The sequence below is a fragment of the Mytilus trossulus genome, chromosome 11, assembly GCF_036588685.1.
Source record: "Mytilus trossulus isolate FHL-02 chromosome 11, PNRI_Mtr1.1.1.hap1, whole genome shotgun sequence".
NCBI classification, from domain to species: domain Eukaryota; kingdom Metazoa; phylum Mollusca; class Bivalvia; order Mytilida; family Mytilidae; genus Mytilus; species Mytilus trossulus.
Genome location: NC_086383.1, coordinates 17,015,365 through 17,033,033, shown reverse-complemented (window position 1 = coordinate 17,033,033; position 17,669 = coordinate 17,015,365). Strand labels below are relative to the sequence as shown.

The following is a 17,669-nucleotide window of genomic DNA, read 5'->3' as shown; positions in this document are numbered from 1 at the left end:
TTTGAGTGCGAGCCTTGCATGAAAAGAAAGAGACAATCAAACGCAGGAATTTCTGTGTGCAGAGTGTATGGCGAGTCATAGACGTATGAGAAAGCTTCAACATTGTCAGATAATAGATGTCAAAGATATTCCTCTCGTTACAAACATGAGAGTGCAGAGTTGTAACAAACATGGCGGTGTACAACAGATGTATTTCTGCGTAGTCTCAAAAACATAAATGAACAAATTAAAAAAAATAATACAATACTTATAAAGGCCAGAGGCTCAGTCCTGACTTGGGACAGGCACAAAATGTAGCGGGGTTAAACATATTTTGTGAGATCTCAAACCCACCTCTATACCAAAGCCAATGTAGAATAAACAAGCTACTACCAGTTACTGACATGCCAGCTTCAGACCTCATTTAAACTAATTGAAATTGAAGTAATACAGAGATTTCTTTCGTTAAAATTAAATGCGTTGACGTTGTCACACACACGAGCGAATCGAACAAGTTCAGATATAAAAACAGCATAAGATGACAAGGGAACATTACCATTTAAGGGCATGCATACGATACAGTTTTTATCCCGTATTTACAGTTTGATGAACATTTCCATACAGGCTATTTTTTGCCTGATTAAATCAAATATGTCTTTTTTTGTAATAAAAAATATGCCTTCATGTGCTACTTTTTGAGTTAATTGAGGTCGAAATTTTGTATATTTGCTCCAAATTCGGATTTGTGGCCGTATTTTCACTTTCGAAAGACAACCATAACTTTTTTGTTTTAAAAGATAAACACATATTGTTTTTTGGTAAATAAATGATTAGTTCTGTGTTTTATTTGTATCCTAAAAAAATATGCATTTTTTTATTCAGAAATAACTCATATTTATCAAATGGTCATGAATTGAGAAAAAAAACCGCAATGTTTTGCTGTATATTAATCAAATTAAAAAAAATTGCACTATTTACAGTTTTATAAAATTTGGTCCACATAATCTCCCTTCAAAATTAAACAAAACTAAAAAAATAGGGGTCCATGCACTCGTTTTCAAATTGAATCAGTTTGAATGATAAAAATCAGTCAAAAATGCATCTTTTTCCCGATATGTCATAGTCAATAGTTTGACGTCGCGAAAATAACATTTCACGTTAGAAACGTCATTACCTCCCCTGTAACAGTATCGTTTGCCCTTAGAAATGGATTAACAATAGGAAATGAAAAATCTAGCTTATCTTGTAAATAACAGATTTATTTTGCAAATAGAACAGTGTCATCGGCATATACATAAAAACATAAGTGATCCACCATGACAATTTCAAGCTTATGGAGGTCGAAGAACGTCATTGTTGGAAAACTATTAAATCCCTGATAGATATCGAGATTGCATGAGCCAATATTGTATTTTATAAATTGGTGTCTTCAATAATACAAATTAAAGTCATCGTCCAACAGTCAGTCAGCTGGCTTCAGTATAATGCTGGTATTTGGAAAGACTCGTTTTAAATTAATCATAATAACATGACAGACATTTTTGTTTAAAAATGTTCAAGATAAAATATACGAAAATGTAAATTTGAAACAATCTGCCCTCATAAACCTGGAAATTGATAGTCAAATATAGTGATCGACGTTTTCTCACCATGGCGTTCTACCTCCATAAGCCTTGATATGTCATGGAGAGTCACATGTATCTTTTAGTAAACTGTAAGATCGTTTCCATATCAGACTCTAGACATTTATGAATTATATACATGACTTTTGAAATATATATTCATGCGTGAGGTTTACATAACTGAAACAGTTAGGCGGTTGGGTCCATGGACGACTTGGTGGGCGTTTTGTTTTAACATGAGAACATATTAACTTTATATTGTATACAGTAAACTTATTCAGACAAAATTGACACAAGATACATTTTAGTATTAATTCGGGGTCCTTATTAGTCATATGGCTGTTCAAGTCTTTCGGTTCTAATACAGTGTTGCCTTTCAAATATTCGGCTTTGGGAGTTCCTGAACAAGAATACAGACAAATGCTTGAATGTATAACTTGTTGTTTTCTTTTTTTTCAACGTCATTAAGTTATGATCTGATGAATTCCTTTTTCTTTACTCTTGTGACATGAACTATCAATGTGGCCCGTTTCCGAAATCAAATTGACTGTTTAAATGTTAAAATCATTTGGTTCATTACTGAAGATTGTCCATCTCCAAACAAAGTTCATAGGGCTTCAGTCAGATTTGACACACCGTTTATAAAAAGCTGCTTAATTAAGGGCATACGATACAGTTACAGGGGAGGTAATGACGTTGCTAACGTAAAATGTTATTTTCGCGACGTCAAACTGTGACTTTTCGGGAAAAGATGCATTTTCGACTGATTTTTATCATTCAAACTGATTAAATTTGAAAACGAGTTTATGGACCCCTATTTTTCAAAACGGCAATTTTTTTCTTTTTGCAGGGAGAATATGTGACCCAAATTTTATAAAACTGTAAATAGAGGATTTTTTTTAATTTTGTTAAACATCATCAAAAAATGACGTTTTTTTCCTCAATTCATGAACATTTGATAAATATGAGTTATTTCTGAATACAAAAATGCATATTTTTTTAGGATACTTACAAAATACAGAAATTAACGATTATTTAACAAAAAAACAATTTGTGTTTATCTTTTATAACAAAAAAGTTATGTCTTTCTTTCGGAAAAGAAATTACGGCAACAAATCTGAATTTTGAGCAAATATACAAAATTTCGACCTCATTTTACTCAAAAGTAGCGCATGAAGGTATATTTTTTATTACATATTTGATTTAATCAGGTAAAATATGCCTACATGCAAATGTTCATGAACTTGTAAATACAGGATCAAAACTGTATCGTATGCCCTTAATTTGGATTTTCAGGAGAAAAGGGCATATAATTTTATAAAAACAGTATATGAACTGTCAATTAAGTGTAGCGATGCGAACAAATTACTGAGCGACAAACATGAGATATAAGTTTTTGTTTACGACCTCTAAGACCTCATCTCCCTAGTCCTTTAATATAAGACTCTGAAGGTTCATATCATTTACATTCAACGTTTTTTATCGGATATTTTTTTACTATCAATGTTGAGCAGGTTCTTTATCGGGGGTCGCCACTGATTTTGGTTCTCCAACTTTCACGAATCGAGTTTCACTGATAAGTGCGTTGTAGATAGACGTGTGTCAGCCTCATTGATGATAATAAATGATTACCCTGTTATCTTTTATATTAAAGCTTTTATTTAACATGTTAATATGGAAGTCACAAAGAGCTTTGACACCACCTCAAGAACAATGTATTAAGCACGTTATATAATAAAATGTTCATGCATGAAATCAGTGATGCGCTCCGCGGCAATCATAAGTCATTATTTTTTACTTTGAAAACACGTATATCGTAAAATTTACATGCCACATAGAATTTACTGTAGTCTTTGCTGAATGTAATCGCTATTGGGCAGTATAACTGATCATCGTCCGATAGGACAATATCGATTAACTTCCCATCACGTGACAAATGGTGAATGTTGTGAGAGTCTTCTCCAACAATGTATATATGTCCACTTTTGTCAGCTGTAACTGTTTTTGTCTTCACGAGCTCAGGGGACTGGTACTTAAAAACTGGTTCCCCGTCAAGTGTTACGCATTTTGTCTCATCTGATCCATCACTATAACAAATGCTGTCGACGGAAGGAGTGCAAATGTAACTGACTGTGCCTTCAGCTGACACAGTGATGATTTTCATTTCTGATCCCTCGTGATCAAGCACGTGTATTTTACCTTTGGCTCCAACCAAAATGCTTTCGTCAGTAGTAGCAATAGCTCCTTTTGAACTATCTTGAACTTCAACGCTTTTGATGAATGACGTGTTGTTAAGGTCTATGAAATGTATGCTGTCTACGTCACGTGACGAAACAACTGCACTACTATGTCCAAGCGAGGCTATATCCCAGGGTTTGTTCGTCAATTTGATATAACTACGGTAGATATCTGCCGTATCAAATAGTATTATTCTGGATTTCTTTATGTCGCATAACATAAGTTCGTTTTCGCCAGATATGGCCATGCTTGTAATAGTGTAACGGTTGGACGAACTTAACGGTGAAAGGTCCAATTCCTTCAGAAAAACGAACGAGCAATCTAAACGTTTCCTTCCGACAAAAGACTGCGAATGGCGCAAAACCGACGACGCAAATGGCTTTGTCCGTTTTGTTTCTATGAAATCTAGCTTTCCTATTTCTCGAGCAGCGTCTTCAAATGAACTTCTTATGAAAGAAATCTGCAACTGCAAAGAGTTACCATCTAGTTTAGCTACTCTGTTTTCTATATGGGTTAATTTTTCTTTAGAATTGTGAATTAATAAAAACGCTTGCAATTCAGATCCGTTTTTCCTGACGAAGTCCATTGCGTCTGCGTGTTCTTGGGACAATTGAAGAATGTCATCTGTTTCTTTTATGCTTCGTTTTGTTTGTGTCAGATATGCTTGCCTTTTCTGTACAAGCTCTTCTAGTGTAACCTTTTCGAGCGACTTGATGTACCGAATCAGGACTTCTTTTGTATTCGCAATTTCTTCTTTTATGTTCTTTGTATTAAGTTCAATATGTTCTATGTTAGAAGCCAATTCATTTCTAAGTCCATTCAACGATTTAATAATGTGATCAATTTGTTTATTTAATTCAACAAAAGCATGTGACGTTTTTATTCCGTTAGATGCCTGGTCGATAGGCATAACATTCCTACAGAAGTCCCCTTTATGATTTTCAATCACGCATTCTGGACAACAGAGGACATCGTGATCTACGCAGAATGACGTCAGAATCAGACCGCCATGTTTTTTACAACTCTGAAATCTCATGTGTGTAACGAGAGGAATATCTTTGGCTTCTATTATCTTGCAATGTTGAAGCTTTCTCATGCTTCTATGACTCGCCGTACACTCTGCGCATAATAATTCCTCGCATTGCAAGCACCAATTGTTTGCTTTTGATTGTCTCTTTCTTTTCATGCAAGGTTCGCACTCGAACTGATCCGCCATTTCCTGCAATATATCAAATATGAAATAAAAGTAATGACACGCTTTCGTAATCCAAACAAACAAAGTAAGCAGACAAACACAGAAAAAAGGATAAAAAACCAGCATCAACATTACAAAAAAAAACCACACACAATCAAACAAACAAACAAACTAGCAAGTAAGCAAACACACAATCAAACAAATTGACAAGAAATAAACATGTAGAACATTTTACCGGTCAGTTGAAGGCAAACATCTTTTTTAAATCCTATATCGTATATTTAATATTATATATATATATTAATATAAGTAATTTTATTTACTTGTTCAGTTCTGACATGTACTTGAAACGATGTAAACTGAAGTACGTTTTTTAAAAACTATAATTATGTTCAAATTATATTTCTATCGAATTACATCGTTAATACATCCTACATTGTATACGAACTGTATAATTCATACTCATTATATTCATATCAAATTACATTTTTCACAAGACTTCTATGCCTGCACATTTCAATAAAATATCAATATATTTTTAGTTTACAGCTATTTGCCTTATGCATGTGTTTAAAGGGTTGGTTGGCTTGCTTGTTTTGTTTTGATGACTGTCAGCTCAAGCATTTTGTATTAAGTTTTACAATTTTATTAATCAATTGACAGGTTGTTCTTTAGATTTTATATTGAATGCTTGTGAAAACATTTATACAAACAAATCAAGCCAACCAAACATTCATACTACATGCATTACGAAAATAGCTGTAATTACGAGTGTTTGTATTGAATACTAGCTATTCTGATTCAACGCACCTTACTTACAGGTCTTCTAGGACTTGGTTTGATTTGGTTTTTGTTTTTTTAACGCCACTTTAAAGTATCACATTTTGGGCTTTTTCGTGGCGGCAAGTTTTTATTGGTGGAGGAAGTCGGAGTGCCAAGAGAAAGAAAACTGACAATCACAGACAATAAAGATTAGAGTCGATTGAACCCGCACAAGCTTCAGTGTTGACTGGGAAGTGATTACAGTTATAAGAACTTCTTAGACCACTTGACCGCCGTACTTACTGCTGTTATAGTCATTATATCCTTTATTTGCAGTAAAGTGTACCTCATACAAATCAAGTTCTCCATATGCCACAAACTACTGAACCCTTCTAGCTTTTTATTCAATAGCCTTTGTTAGTCTTGTGTGGGTTTTTTTTCAATTTAGTTTTAGGTCGCATACATATACATATACGTTTTGCAATTTAGAATGACGTACTGGCATTTTCATTTAACAAGTTCGCCTTTTTTAGGGGTCAGCTGAATCCCGACTCCGGGTGCGAGATTTTCGGGTGATAAAGACACATTGCATGGTGGTCTTCGTTTTGTTTCTACCCTTCGATCAGGTTGTTTTCCCTTTGACACATTCCCTATTTCAATTCCCAACACACACCTTTTCCTCTAGACAAAGTTGTTTTTCTATTGTGTGTGTTTCTATTTATCATTATTATTATTACACATTTTATGTATATATAAGTGTTAAGATTGCATTGGCTATATATAATATATTTGCTACAGGAATATGCTCTCCTGGGACCCTTATATAAAATTGGTGAATAACAGTGTTGTATTCTATTCTTTATCAATTAAAACTGGATGTTCTCTTCCAAATAAAATGCAATTTGAAATCATAAGTAAGAAATGAATTATACTCACAGTTTTTTTTAAAGATGTCCTGATATTTACAAGAGTGTATATTCGTCCTATTTAAATGTTAAAAATTTACCGTTTTATCAACAGAATAGATTGTTAAATGTAATTTCACGTAAATCGATCAACACTCTTTGTAATTCAAATATGTATCTCTATGAAATACATAAAGAATTTAAATTTATGTTCTCACAATAACGTATTACACCTCCCATTATTAAGAAGTATTGTGCGTACATTTATGTAATTAAAAGAAAATCATTGCAGGCATTGAATGAAATTTAAAACCTGCAAAGGTCCATAATTGAATTAATAAAGAATTTCTATTTCTATAATACATATTATGACTTGCACCGAACAATAATTGTGTTATTAAATTTCTACTTTGAAATTTAAATGTTGTTGATAAACATAGTCATTACCTTTTATCTGCGAGTGTCTTTTCATTGGTTTAGAGCCAGCATATGATTTTTTTTTCTCCTGTCGAGATGATGAGGGAAAGGAAGGGGGAGGGAGGTCGCTATTTGAAATTGAGGCAATGATGAAGTGAATAGAACCTCTTCATATCATGCTTAATATCTATAGAACGACAAGCTGGGATGAATTGTAAAACATTGCTCTTATTAGTAACATTATTCTAACTACGAGCCGACCATTCTTTGTTCATATGACTCCTTGATGTTGCGCGCTTATATTAGAGAAATAGCAAATACATAAATAAACATTTATATTTGATAATATGTTTAAACTAATACCCGTACTGATGACGGTTCGTAAATTATTGTAGTTCTAACCTTAGATACTAGATGAACTTGAACGAAAGAAACATAGCATATATATATATATATATCGTATATATGCAAATACATGTATATTCCATTTTTACAAGTAAAAAGAGTGAAACCTAGATAATAGAGTTTTACTATAATGTTATCCCATTAACATATTACAAATGAAGGAAAGTTGAAGGAAAACCTTGATTTATTTCATATTCTTCCTTATATTAATTAAGAAACGAGTTACTCGCGGCAAAAAGTTAAGACAATAAAAAAAAACTATGCTGAAAACAACTAGGGTCGGTTTATGGCAATGTTTGAAATTGAGAATGGAAAGGGGGAATGTGACAGAGATAACAACCCCGGCGACCAAATAGTAAAACAAAAAACAGCCGAAGGACACAGATGGGTCTTCAATGTAGCGAGAACATTCCGCACCTGAAGGCGTGCTTCAATTGGCCCCTTAACAAATATGTGTACTTTTTCAGTGAAAATGGAGGCCATACTAAACTCCCAAAAATATACATGAACTGAAATTAAAAATCATACAAGACTAATGCATACACCAAGGAGACAGCAACACATTGACAAAAAGACAATAGATATAGAGGGCAACATGAATTTTTCAAACAGTTTTCTCCTTTGAATTGTCATTTCGATCCAGGGCTTGTGTTGCTTACACAGAGGTATGAGTTTTGCTCATTGTTGAAGACGGTAGTGACCTGAACTTGTTTACACCCTTCAACGGTCCTTTAATTGGTCTCTCGACAGTCTGGTTGATAGTGATCGAAATTGTCCAATTGGCATCTGGATGATCATGCTTCATCTACATCAATATGTTGAAAACATTTATAACTGTATTCAGTATGAGTCTGCTATATATAGGCAGCTATAGGGCCGTCATTTTTTTTTTCTTGTTTAGTTGTTTTTGTACAGTTTTTTGCTTATAAAATCATTTGTTTGTTGATTTTCTTTTATTCTTTTGTAAGTAATGCCGTTGTGATGTTTTCCAAGGGTTTGTAACCAAATCCTTGTGTTTTCCTTTACAATTTCAGATCTTAATGAAAATAAAACTTACCTTATATTTGAATTGGATTCGTCCAAGTTGTTGACATTCCTAGCGAATGACATTGTAGACTGGTACCCGGTTGCATTACATTTACCTTCCCCATACAATTCGCACCTGTCAAATAACAGTCGAAACAGGTAAAACAGAAAAATGGCCGAAAAGAAATCGGTAATTGGTTTAATATTCGCAATAGCGGCTGTGGCGTTTATGGTTGGATCATTTGCCAGCCCTTATTGGATAGAATCCTTTTCTAAATCTGAAAACAGATTTGTCAAATGTGGATTATGGGAGTTTTGTTTCAATGACTACACGTTTTGGAAGGACTATAATGGAAAACGATACCTCGGTTGTTGGTATATCTTTTCTGACCAGTACAGACCAATCTGGGAATGGCTATCACCACGTAAGTCTGAAATATGTTTAGTTTTAGATTGTCACACATTTTACAAGACTTTTATTTTAAATTTACACGGTAGTTACTTAAAATTTTATTTGTTTACCTGTTCTTTTCAAATACCGGAAGTGATTTTTCACACAATGCGATATATACATATACATGTGTACACCTTATTTTCTATAATATTGTTTCACATGATACCCACATGAATACCATAATGGCATTATACATAATAAATCATATATATATATATATATTTATCAATAAATTTTGTTAATTCCAAACAAATAATAGGGTGGTAATGGTATCGGGAACGTTCGCCCTAATAACATGTTCGCCCTGGGTACGTTCGCCCTGAGTTCGTTCGCCCAGAGAGTCCGTTCGCTCTACTAAAAAATATTTATTTTCAGGGCATTGAACTTGAATAAACTTATTCAGATATTTCTAGAGTATATATTCTTGAAATATATGGAAACAGGGAAATATTTAAAAGTTTATGGCTTGTTTAGGATCGTTAATTGTTCAATGACAAAATAATTCAGATCACTAATTATTGTGATACTTGTCTTTTGATGGATTATTAATAATTTAAAAATATAATGTTTTGTTTTCATAAGATATTCAGCTTAAAACACAATGATGTACGAACTGTAAATCATATGTATTTTACTGAAATACGTTGATTTACAAGTTCATTTATTATTATACTCGGAGACAAGTCTCATACTGCATACATTCATGATTGACTGAAATTTCAATTATTTTGTAATATTATTAGTATTCTACTCTGTAAATCAAAGGGAAAATGAAAAAAATGATTATGGTAATGTAAATATTCTGTCATTTTTTACAAACTAACATATTTTGTTCAAATACTTAAATTTATGCGACTAGACAACAAATAGAAAAAACATAAAAATCTGGGCGAATGGACCCTGGGCGAACAGGTATCAGGACGAACAGGTAGTATGGCGAACGAGAATCAGGGCGAATGGACCCGGATTCGGTGGTAATGTGGGTACTTTCATGACGAATAAAGGTAAAAAATCTGGCCAAATGACGTTGACGGTAATTTATGGTGCATGACGATAAAATATGCACATTCTTTTAGACGATAAAAAAATCAAATGATTTTGACGAATCACATTAATTTTTTTCCAGTAATAACGGTAATGATAATTATTTGAGACCTATGACGAATCACAATACGGATATTTTAATAAATTTGGCCTTTTGATGCCTGACGTTAAAGGGCATTACTACTTTCAAATAAGAGTGTATCAGATATATAATTATTTTTCTATACATAAATAAACTGACAAGATTCATGACAAAATAAAAAGATATATTTAAAATATGAAGGCAGATGAAACTTTATGATTGCCAATGAGAAAACTCACCACAAGAGACCAAAATAACACAGAAGTTTGCAACTATCGATCATTGTAAAGCCTCAACAATGAGCAAAGCGCATACTACATGGACAGCTTTTGTTTTTATTAAAGTTTACATTAGATATGACATGTATGAGCATGATGAAAGAGAATTGGAAGACTATGGATCTTCCAAAAACACCCAGATTATCAAAAATAAATAGGGCAAAAATCACACATTGATGACATTATAATTTTAAAAATAATACATGTATGTTTTACACTTTGACTTTAAAAAAAGCAAAATGCATGTCTAAGCTACACAAATGTACAACTACAAGAGGTAAGACTGTTATTTTTATTTTAGATTTTGACCTCCCCCTTTTCATTTGAACTTTAGTTAACTAATGTATGATTTACATTTCAGCATGGTTTATCGTATGTCAAGTTATGGTCAGTGTATGTCTGCTGTTTCACGTCATCATCACGTTTGTCCTAATTCTAATGGTACTGAATTGTTTGCCGTACTACCTGAAAGAAGTTATCCTCATGGGAATTAGTTTTGTCTACTTTTTTGTGGGTGAGTATTAAAAAGAGGGGCCTGATAGGAGGTCTCATCATGATTCATTAGTTGTTTTTTTGTCAATCACGATTCACCATGTTCACAGATAATAAATTTTTATGATCATTGATGATCATGGATCACGATAGCTAGGATGTGCTGATCATGAAGAACAAAAATAATCCATCATTCCCCTCTAAAAAGTAAGAATAGACTTATTTACAATTGTATGTTAATATGTCTGCCATTTATCATGTTTATACATGTACATGTACATGTCGGTAAAATATCCGTACAATTTTGCATCATAATTTAAAAAAATTGATGTCACAATTGTAAAGTGGTTGTTGTTTCACATCGACATAATGTAACATAAAGTTATTAGGAGCAGATCTAAGGTCATTCTTAGACAAAATTTAGCTAAATACCAAGAGTGTAAATAGTACTAAATACATTTAAATGATTTATATATAATTGGATATTTGATGCTTAAAATTAAAATAAACAATTTCACAAATTATTTGAATTCATCCGACTCTGAGAAGCGACTCTGAGAAGCGTCATGATGTAGTACATTGTAGTTCAAAAATTACATTTTTTACCAACAGAGAGGCAACAGTTAATACAAGTGGTATCACAAAAAGTTAATGTAAAATCCTGATAAAGAAGGGATTTAAAAATAGCAGAATTTAAAAAAAAAAGCATCCATAAGTATTTTAGATAGCATCACATTTACAAAAATATACATGTAACAGCATTACCATGATGCTTAATGATCATAAAGAGCACATTTAAATATTCCGCAAAAGAAAAGAACATTCACTGATTTGTTCATGTACACAATGCATAGAAGGACATTTAACATGTTTAAAAGGTATATTTAATTATATACAATGAGTTAACTTTTAACTGTTAACAGCCTAAATAAAGATAAAAAACAAGCAATTTTTTTCTTTCTTAATTTTTCAAATGCTAGTCATCTACATGTCTTCCGTCTAACAATATTAGGATGACTTTACAACATGTTCAAAATTCAAATTCTAGTTCTTACCGAGGCCAAGGATTTGTATAGTAAGACATACTTTACAAATCCTTGCTGAAGCTAAAAAAATAAAAAATATAGTAATCCAAGATAAAATATTGAAGATACATGTATGTCATGTATATATAATAGACATTATTGAAAGTTAATTTTTTTCCAGTGCTGGTTGGATTCATACAAATGGTTCTATTTGGAGTGAAGAAAGAAGATCGAGGTTGGATGCCGCGCCCAGACCAGAACTATTTATCTTGGGGATATGGATTTTTTGTCATTTCAATTATTTTCACTCTGATTGCAGCAGCATTGCTGTTGCTGGCTGGCAGGAGCATCAAACAAGAACTAAAGGAGGATTATCCTCACAAAAACTACTACAAATAGACCATACTGGATTATCTCTCAAAAGACATTTTCTCAAGCATTGTATAGAAAATGACACTTATTTTAATATATCAATTTTTCAACTTGATTTTGTATAATTTGATTGAAATCTTATAAGATCATAATATTTGTTTTTCATATATTTTTACTGGAGAAAACATGACAGTTTCTATGAATTTTCAGATAAAATTCACCTTATACACATTTTTATTCAAGTGTATATTTTTTAAAGATCTTTTTTGTTTTTCAGATAATTGCCTCTAAATAGGCTAGTCAGTAAAAAATGTCAGAAAGTAAAAGTCTTAACATTTTCTATTTTTTTCTCATTGAATATGTGAATATGTATGTTAAAATGTACATATTAATGCACACTGTTTATTTTAATAAATTTCCAATTTTTTTTTTTAATATTCATCATGTTCATGATGTTCATAATTATAAAAAATCAAATTTTATAGAGACAATATACATTGTACAGGTTGTGAAATGTCACATGTTATTATTACATGTGAAATTAAATATATATCAGTTGTCATAAATCATATCTATATGTTCAGGCTTTTTATGTGTTTCACATTGTATATATCTTCGTTAAGTGCCATTGTAATTCTTTGATCATTTTGTCAAGATATTCTAATGTTTAAAAGTTTAGCAAACATCATGCAGAAATTTCTGTAAAGATATTCTGAAGTTAAGAGAATTTCTTGTAGAAAAAGTTTTGAACACGGAAAATTTTCCCTTCAAATTTAAAGAATTATACACACTATACAGGAAGAAAGCAGAGTCTGTACTATTTTATTATTTTTTTTATCAAAGGGAGATAATTTTGATAACATTATTTTTTATTTTTGGAACAAGCATATATACATAAGATCAATGTTATATTTTTTTGGTATTGTTTTATACAGATAGTAGCTGATAAGGTGAATTTCACTTATCAAAAAGTTAACCATGTTTTACTGGAAAAGATGTTACCAATTTTTTTTTACAAAAGAGTGTTTTAAAAAAAAACTCCTTTTTAAAATAGAATGCACCTAATTAACAGATAATTGACAGATAATTCAAATTCAAATAATTGTTATAAAAGGCTAAATTCATCACTACTTCAAATATTTTTTAATAAATAAAAGCAACTAGAACATTCCATTTGTTTTTATAGTAAACATATCAATTGTTAAATAATGTGTTATTTACTGTGTGTACAATTCTAATTTGTACAGAAAAATCATTTGTAATTATTTTATAATCTTTTTTACTCAAGTTTTGTACATATGTATATACAAGAATCATTCAGTATCATTTAAACACTATAAAGTTCAGTTAACCAATTCTTTCTTAAATGTATCTGAAACAAACAATTTAAAAAAAGTTAGTTAATAATTGGAAAATTAAATCAGAAAATCATTTTCAATTACAGGAATGTATTAGAAAGTCATTAAATTCTAAACCTGTATAAATAAATTTTCAGAGATACTTATATGATTTAAAGAGTCCACCAGATCTAGTATGGTGGGTATATGCAAGGTTGGAAATAGTTCTTTGAGGCAAGATTATTATTATGCAAATATGTCACATGTATGTTTTTTTTTAATTCAGATACTTAATTCATCAATCATCAAAAATGTACAAAATTTTATAATCTATGTAAAGAATAAAATTACCTTCTTACTTGTTTTAATTTAATGTTATTGAACAATTTGAAAATTTTACAGTCTGTAAACCCCTCTATGCCTGTCTCAAGTCTGAAATGTCTGGGGTTTCATAGTCTTTTGATTGAGTAATTGATTGTTGGTTGCTTAACGTCCAGTGGCAATTATCTTAGTCTTGTGTGATTTTTGTCGAGCCTTCAACTTTTGTTGCAGAAAGCTTGACAAAGGGATAGTGATGCGGCAGTGTTAGCTAACTTTTTAAAAGCTTTATATTTTAGAAGGTGGAAGACCTGGATGCTTCATACATTGTATATAGATGCCTCATGTTACGAAGTTTCCGTCAGTCACATGTAAAATGTCCTTGACCTCATTTTCATGGTTCAGTGACCACTTGGAAAAAAAGTTCAGATTTTTTGTAATGTTGAATTCTCTCTTATTATAAGTAATAGAATAATTATATTTGGTATGTGCATACCTTGCAAGGTCCTCATGCCCGTCAGACAGTTTTCACTTGACCTCGACCTCATTTCATGGATCAGTGAACAAGGTTAAGTTTTGGTGGTCAAGTTCATATCTCAAGTACTATAAGCAATAGGACTAGTATATTCAGTGTATGTAAGGACTGTAAGGTGAACATGCCAAACTGACAGGTGTCATCTGACCTTGACCTCATTTTCATGGTTCAGTGGTTTTAGTTTAGTTTTTGTGTTTTGGGCTGTTTTTCAAATACTTTATGCAAAAGATCTACTATATTTGATTTATGGAATGATTGTAAGGTGTACATGTCTAGCCAGCAGATGTCATCTGACCTTGACCTCATTTTTATGGCTGAGTGGTCAAAGTTGAGTTTTTGAGTTTTGGTCTTTTTATCTAATACTATATGCCATAGATCAGCTGTATTTGGCATATGGAAATATTCTGTGATCTACATGCCAGTCGCACAGGTGTTATTTGACCTCGACCTGATTTTCATGCATGGTTCATTGCTCAGTGTTAAGTTTTTATGTTTTGGTCTGTTTTTCTTAAACTATAAGTAATAGGTCAACTATATTTGCTGTATGGAAGCATTTTTAGCTGTACATGTCTGCCTGGCATGGTTCATCTGACCATGACCTCATTTTCATGGTTCATTGGTCTTTGTTTAGTTATCTTGGTTAAAGTTAAGTTTATGTGACAGTTTTTGGAAAATGACGCAGTCATTGTTCCATAACTGCCGACCTGAACTTCATTACATTGCTCTGCCTACCGCGCTTGGTTTCGTATTTTCTATTTTCCGAACAAACTGGAATCTGCTTGTGTTATCATTATGCATCATTGTGTAGTATTAAACCAGCCAGGACCCAGTTTACACTGGTTTTTGCTTGTATTCCACTACACTCGAACAAAGTGTTGTAGTTTGACGGGAACCAGTTTTAGAATTTGTAAACTACAAAACGTAATCGGTTATTGTTCATTCCGTTTTGGTGTTTCATACCGACTTATATGGTTTGAATAAGCTTAAGACCATTCAAACATTAATGTGATAGGTATATTAAAGATTGTTTTACAAAAGGATTGAACTGTTTTACTTTCAAAGTCGTACTATAGGGATATCTGTCATATACGGATTTCCACTCTCACCGGTTAATTTCTTCTTTTACACGTGCTTTGGAAACTTCCTGTTTAATCGCAAGTTTTAAAATTGTTTTTGAGTGAATTAAACTTATTTTAACAATCATGAAGCGTTCCAGAATCATTTTAAAGCAGTTTCTTCTTCTCTTTGATGATGGAAAATAGGTTTTCTCAAGAAAATACCGCAAACGATCGCAGAGGAATTGAAACGTACAAGTCAAGTCGGCACCTAGTTAAATTGGCATCTAGTCAAATCGGCACCTATTCGACGTCAATTCGGCATCCAATAATATTTGATATAATATTTTCTATTCAATTAATTAATTACTGTTACCAAGTACATAGTGAATATGTTGTTGTGTATTTTGGTTAACCACGAAACGAAAGTGAATATGTAGTGTAGAAAGGTAAACAACGAAGCCCTTACCAAAGCTGTTGTTTTAACAATTAGACAATTTGTGTAATTGTAAAAACAAGTCAATTATTAAAATAAAATGGAAAACTATGAGTCCCTTTCAATAAATCAAACTTTCATGCCAAATAATTAGCAAATTTAAGGTGTTTGTTTTTCAGTAAAGTTTAAACAGCATTAAACCAACAATCCTGTAAAATGCTCAACTGGTTAAAATAATGCAGAAAAATACACAATATCTCATGTATTAGTCCAAATAATTATGACGTCTGGCAAGGCTATTTTATTATTTTTCTGGGACGCCTTCCTACGACGTTCAGGTGCCAATTTAACTAGGTGCCAGTTTGACTAGAATTCTTTGACAAATGTTTGAAACTATCTGAGTTTCATTAGACCTTTGATAGCAGTAACAAAAGATTATTTACTTAATATTTTGTGGGAGAAGGGGGTTCAGACTGTGTGGCATCAAGTCTGTTTGTGCCCAATACATTTTCGCACCCTACACGTTCGCACATTCACACTCTACTCATTCACGCCCAATTTTAATTCAAATTCAAGTTGAATAATTGGAAAATTATGGTTGTTGTTTTAAATTGCTTTGGTGTAAATACTGACTGTATTTATAGCTTCGTATGAGTAAAACATTGAAGATTTTAAAGGAAAAAACACAAAAGATAATTGTTTTTAACAGCTTGGTCCCATTGATCTGAAACAACGAAACAATAAAACATAGAAACCAAAATATAGCAATCCACTAATATAACCAAAACATGATAAAATTTATTCAACACGCAGAAACAAACATAGTCAGAATCTCACTTCATTTTGAAACAAGTCAATGAAACAAGTTATAGCAATACACTAACCAAAACATGATTAAGAGTTATTCAACACAAAATAAAACGTTGACAAAATACCACTTTATTTAGAAAGGATTATTATTATTTTTAGCAATACCTTATCCAAAGCATAATTAAGATTTATTCAACACAAAAAAAAATTGCTGTCTCACTTTATTTTGAGACAATGACAACAATTATACTTATAAGAAAACACTTGCTTACATAGTTATTAAACACAAAACCAATTAAGATTAGGTGCGAACATGTAGGGTGTGAAAGTGAAAGGGGTGAAAATGAGTGGGCGCAAACGTGAATGGAAGCGAACGGACTCAGATTCAGACTATGTACCAGTGAGAAATATACAAGCCTTTCTACGGTATTTATTTGTACAATTCAGCTAGTCTTGACCTATTCATTTGTCTTAAAAAACCAGCCAGTTGTCACCTTCACTTCACACACACACACATATACGAATATCAATTATATGCTTACGATACATGTTGCATTGTTAAACTAATTACGGTATGTGAAAATCAAGACTTGCATAAAAACTATCCCAATATTAGAGACAGTGGCGTCATTTTTCTTCAGAGCTTTCAGCTCTTTGATTAATAAAGCTTTATACTTAGGACTATCAACATAATATCAATGATAAGTAAAGAAGGCGAGACATTTCAGTGTGTGCACTCTTGTTAAATTTTAGCCCATTTATATATTTTGGAGTTTAGCATAACATCCATTTTCACTGAAGTAGTACATAAATTTGTTTAGGGCCATTCAGGGTTGCCTTTTGTTTTTTTCTGCTCTTTGGTTGGGTTGTTGTCTCTTTAAT

General features: G+C 32.1%; 2 protein-coding genes across 2 annotated transcripts; one reads left to right on the top strand and one right to left on the bottom strand.

Annotated features, from left to right (window-relative positions):
* Positions 1-3,378: 3,378 nt before the first annotated feature.
* Positions 3,379-4,935, bottom strand: LOC134689781 (uncharacterized). Its single transcript, XM_063549751.1, has one exon. It carries the CDS (start codon positions 4,933-4,935, stop codon positions 3,379-3,381), a length of 1,557 nt encoding a protein of 518 aa, XP_063405821.1.
* Positions 4,936-8,652: 3,717 nt separating this feature from the next.
* On the top strand, positions 8,653-13,991 carry LOC134690795 (uncharacterized). Its single transcript, XM_063550849.1, has 3 exons — positions 8,653-8,974; positions 10,769-10,921; positions 12,106-13,991. Exons 1-3 carry the CDS (start codon positions 8,722-8,724, stop codon positions 12,321-12,323), a joined length of 624 nt encoding a protein of 207 aa, XP_063406919.1. The 5' UTR covers positions 8,653-8,721; the 3' UTR covers positions 12,324-13,991.
* Positions 13,992-17,669: the final 3,678 nt, after the last annotated feature.

Bases quoted from the DNA above. Each gene is read 5' to 3' on its own strand.
- LOC134690795 (XM_063550849.1), top strand. From the start codon at position 8,722: ATGGCCGAAAAGAAATCGGTAATTGGTTTAATATTCGCAATAGCGGCT. The intron at 8,975-10,768 runs GTAAGTCTGAAA...TTTACATTTCAG, and splicing joins CTGGGAATGGCTATCACCAC to CATGGTTTATCGTATGTCAA. The intron at 10,922-12,105 runs GTGAGTATTAAA...ATTTTTTTCCAG, and splicing joins TTTTGTCTACTTTTTTGTGG to TGCTGGTTGGATTCATACAA.
- LOC134689781 (XM_063549751.1), bottom strand. From the start codon at position 4,935: ATGAGAAAGCTTCAACATTGCAAGATAATAGAAGCCAAAGATATTCCT.